This window comes from Lygodium microphyllum, chromosome 1 (assembly GCF_053477565.2).
Source record: "Lygodium microphyllum isolate KBCC chromosome 1, Lygodium_microphyllum_v1.1.10, whole genome shotgun sequence".
Classification (NCBI taxonomy): Eukaryota; Viridiplantae; Streptophyta; class Polypodiopsida; order Schizaeales; family Lygodiaceae; genus Lygodium; species Lygodium microphyllum.
Window position 1 is genome coordinate 101768511 of NC_141135.1, and position 4749 is coordinate 101773259.

Consider the following 4749-nt stretch of genomic DNA (forward strand, 5'->3'; position numbering starts at 1 on the left):
TAATTTCTGCCTTTCAAAGCCAATGTGCATCTATAACTCAAGACAAATAATCAACTTTCATACATTTAACCCTCCCCTGCAGTTCCCCTCCCCCTCCATGCATACACATCTGTATGTTCAGCCATATGATGCAACTCCAGATGGATGTCTGAAATTGAGAAAAGAGTCCACTCAAGCTTGTAATTCCAGTTAAGGAAACACCAAAGTATCTTTGTAGTTGTAAATGTATGACAGCATGCTCTCTCCTAGCTAGCAAATTAATCAATATAAAGAGTTAAATACTTAACATAAGACAGATATGGTCTTCCAAGCTACAAATACCTAGTTGGATGTCAGAAAATATGGTCCATAACTGGATAGGGACCTATAGCAAAGGTTAAAGCTTCAATAGTTGAGATAATAGAGGTTAACCCTTTCATAAGAAAGAGAGCTCACTTCTGACAGAATGAACAAGGTTGCAGGGACTTGAACCAAAATTAAAAAAAGGGAGCCACATGGATTTAGTGCAAGTATAAGATAGTGTAAAAAAGAAGCTTCAAATTTTCAGAAAAGACCTCTCCAGTTGCATTAAGAAAGGTCCTTGACAATTTATTTCCAAGAAACAGGGCTTACAGGGACCAGAATGCTACACCCGTCACCTTGCTGAAGGAAACTTCCTAAAGAACATCAACACCCTTATTCAGAGCTTTGTAGTCTAAGCTCTCAAAACAATGCTTCTCCTGTGATTTTGCAGTATATTTTGTATAGTCATAATTCTGTAGATATTAAAAGAATTTTTAAAAAGTCTATGGATTGCCAGCATCCCACTTTGGTATGTAGCTTCGTTCACACAATCTCATCTCTATACACTGGACTTACATGTGTGCACAATGCCAGGACGCCGAGATATAATTAGACTGTATCACAATCTTTGTATATAAGAGTAACATCTGACCAAGAAAGTTTCAATCTGGCTTTTCAGACATGATTGTCTTCACGAGGTTATTCTTTTCAGAGAAAGGTAAGCTGATAAAGGACCTCCAGCTCTTTGCCAGATAGAAAGCTCTATTTCTGTCAGACTTTCCTGTATGCACTTTCTCAGACTCAGCAGCAATGCAGAGCTTCAAATGCCTCAACTGTTCCATGCATTGTTTTGCCCTAATGCGCTCTCCCCACTGAGCAGCACTTTGAGACAGGCTATTGAAGCCACCAACAATATCTACAAGCCGCCTCTCAGAAGGAGACATCCACTTTGCAGTCATGTAATCTAGAGTCCTCCAGGGAGGTAAGGGCATTGAGTTTTGTCTGAGGGACAACTTTCCAGCTTCTGCCATCACTTGCAATATTTGCACCAACTTAGCTTCAGAACCTACAAATATTACAGGCAGAAACTTCAGTGCAGCCACATATGAATGGGTGGGCCGAGCAATTTCAAACTGGCTGCGGAAGTCAATGTCCACAATCAATCTTTCCCCTGTTCTGGTTTCCTCCTCAGGAACGATATCAATGTATTCATATTCTCCTGCGACAGAAGCAACTGTTAAGAGGCAATTCTGCAATTTCAGGGCAAGACTTGAGTCCTCAAAATACGAGCAGAGATGGTTCAAGAAGCCAGCACTCAGAGGAACATTTGATGTGGCAATATAAAATACCTACCCCCAGGCACTTTGCCAGAATTCTGCCACTTAGAAGTGCAGATAGCTGCATCATAACCAGAAAGCCGAAGATGTTTCACCAATAAGCGCCGGATACAGCCCCCTTTGCATTCTGCACCAGGCTGCAGGCAGACGAGGTCTACCTCTTTGATTGCTGAAGCAAGGACGGTGAGCATAGAGAGGACTTCTTTCTCAACAGGAGTAGCATTGAATTTCAGGATCTGAAAGGATGAGGAATGTCAACATATAGTCCCACAAACAGCAGGACAATTCATCATTGGATTTCTAGAGCACATTACCTGGAGGCTTTCGAACAATTTCGGGCCATTTGCCACACCATTCTCGCCATCGCTGCTCTCTAGAAAATCGGATCCACAGCTCCCATTTTCCATGAAGTCATGCACCATAGCGGCCAAATCGTGCTCGCTTTCTGCGCTGCCATTGAAGCCAGATCCAAAAGGGGATGTAGACTGAGGCCCAACAGGCGGTAGGGTGATAGGGCAAGTTTCAAGGGGATTTCCGGGAACTCCTGAATTGCCGTTGAGACGATCTAGTAGCACAGCATTGAGAGGGCTAGTAAGCGTGGTTGATGGGTGCTGAGGCATGCGTTGAACCTCGGCGGTTGCCGTAAAAATTAAGGGACGGGGAGGAGAATGACGTTGCACAGAATCGGAGCCACCATCGCTCAGATGATCGGAGGGAAGGCCGGGCATGCCGGGGGCTAAAAGTGAAGGGGAAGGAGGGAAGAACAGAGGTATGAGAGAGAGAAAGATAACGAGTATAACTGCTGCACCTGTTCTTCCGTGCGAGCCTTTAAGGAAGCTTCTTTGTAGACGCAGACGCCGAAGCACGGATCATCATCATCATCATCATGAATCACCCAAAGAGATAATGTACCCGGAGAGAAAGAACTGTTTGAAACGCAGACGAGGAGATTCTGATCAAAACTGAACGCTCTCAAGTTCCCCACCGCACAGAGCAGGCAGGCCTGCAAAAGGTGAAATAGATGCACCACAAAGGTGAGAAATGTCAGAGAAACGCTTTCTCTATGAGAAAAAGCAGACCAGAAATGTACAAATTGTAATCTCAGAAATAATTAGATCTCATCATGTTATCCATATACTTGCTATCAATAAAACCGCGAAACAACTTATGGAAAACGAAGTGACGAGCATCGCTTGATATGAGGAGAAAGGAGCCCTAGCCCTACCATACGGTAACGTCCTGATCAAGCCAGAGAACCAGCAGACTAACAAAGCTACCAAACCAAAACATTTAAAGAGAATTGAAGAAATTTCACTGTTTTAAGAACACTAACCGGTTACTCGAGTGGAAGCTCAGGCTTTTCGCCTTCTATCTCCCAAGCCGTTATTTCTATACTCTTCCTAGCCAAATTGTTATTGCAGCTGATTGGACTTTCATTACCTTCTAGTCGTTACCTCCGATACGAGCCATCTCTATCGGAATCGCAACTACTCTCACTGTATGGTAGCATTAGACTATCATGACTGACCCTGGCACAAAAGCTCTACAATTGAACACCAAGCGTTGGTTATTATGGCATTACAAGGTATAACTCAGGCATTGCCGTTTATCGTTCGATCGTCTAACCACGGCCTGCTTTTGATAAGCGTAATAATACCACACGCAACAGAAAGCATATAGTTAAAATTATAGCCTAACGCAACGCGTTGTGTGGCTAGCACGGATAGGGAGAGAAGGGATGGCGTAATCTACAGGATGAGGAAAAGAAGAGTTACAGCGAGAACGGAAGCGTACTAAAGCTCTGCCATGCTGCAATCCATTCAAAATCGAGATGAGATGCGCCAATAGACGCGATTTAAAGCTCTGCCTTACTGTACTGCGGATCATTGTAGATTCGAGATGCCATAGGAGCAGAAGCGAGCACATTAATAAGACTCCAGGCCTGATAAGCACGGATCAATCAAGGAAGAGAAGCTCTAGAAAGTTCAAAGAGTACACCGAAAGAGGAGAAGAGGCAAAAATAGGAGCAGGATTAAAGCTGTGCCTCGCAGCAGTACGCTAAAATCGGCATAAGATGTGAAAATAGAGACGCTTTTCAAGCTCCGCTTTACTGTAGAGGATCATTTCAAAAACATCGAAATGGAAACTGCTGAGACGCCATTGGAGTAACCATTCTTGTTCAAAATAGAGATAAGACGCCAAAATAGAAGCGATTTGAATCTCTACTGTCACTGAAACTGCACGGAAGGATCAGTTCAAAAATGTCATGGTTAGAACAGAAGCTAGCACCATTAATGCTGTTATTTGTGATCATTTGAAAAGATAACTGCAAAAAGGCCATTGTGAGAGCAAGAGCTAGCACCAGCGATGCTGTTATTTCTGCAGAAGCGTGATGGTTAGAGCAGAAACTAGCACCATTGATGCTGATAATTTGAAGAGGCCGCTCTTTGCGTTCCGGCAGAGAGAGAGAGAGAGAGATCAAGGCTTTTTACGAAAAAAAAAAAGAGAGATCAAGGCTTGCCTGATGATGAGCTATGGCAAGACGAGCTGGAGCGCTGCCGTGCCGTCTTGTTGCAGGTGATAAGATCGGTCTCAGGTGTGCCGTCGCTCCCTTACACAGGGAGACAGCATTCAGGCAGAGAAGGCGTTCTTAAGGCAGGAGGGAGACGGGGCAGACAATCGAAATGCCAAATTTAGTGGACAGTCGTTATTTTTAGCGGCGTGCCCCGGTTTGTTCTTTAGCGGCACCAGCCGGCCCACCAACCAACCAGTCAACTGAGGGCATCGTAACTGCCTAGTGTCATCATCCCCGCAAAAGAATACATTTCTCGTTTTCCCATAATTTCAAAATCCTTATTCCTAACATAAAACATTGAATGTCAATTAACTATTTAGGCATCAATGATCTATTAAAACATTGAAGCTTAATCGAAGACATCTATTAAAATTTGAGGCCACTAATAACAGAATTGTCCAGGATTGTATTCATTCCACATTGCCACATTGTTAGAGGGGCTTCACGCGCCGAGTTTGAATCTACATCTCAAATTACAACACTATTTGCGAATGACTGGTCTCCACAAACAATGGTATTTACATGTTAAAGGTCAACCATAGAGAACACATAAGC

General features: G+C 43.6%; 1 protein-coding gene across 4 annotated transcripts; it reads right to left on the minus strand.

Moving 5' to 3' along the window:
• Nucleotides 1-522: 522 nt before the first annotated feature.
• Nucleotides 523-4430, minus strand: LOC148041467 (uncharacterized). 4 transcript variants are annotated; one of them, XM_087679876.1, is made up of 5 exons: nucleotides 4141-4430; nucleotides 3414-3856; nucleotides 1934-2622; nucleotides 1636-1855; nucleotides 523-1501 (listed from the first exon to the last, which is right to left on the minus strand). In XM_087679876.1, the coding sequence occupies exons 3-5, from the start codon at nucleotides 2345-2347 to the stop codon at nucleotides 945-947; spliced, it is 1191 nt and encodes a 396-aa protein (XP_087536002.1). In that variant the 5' UTR covers nucleotides 2348-2622; nucleotides 3414-3856; nucleotides 4141-4430; the 3' UTR covers nucleotides 523-944. The 4 variants fall into 4 exon arrangements, with proteins under 4 accessions (XP_087536002.1, XP_087535994.1, XP_087535977.1 ...); XM_087679868.1 differs by having other exon boundaries at nucleotides 3395-3856; XM_087679851.1 differs by lacking the exon at nucleotides 3414-3856.
• Nucleotides 4431-4749: the final 319 nt, after the last annotated feature.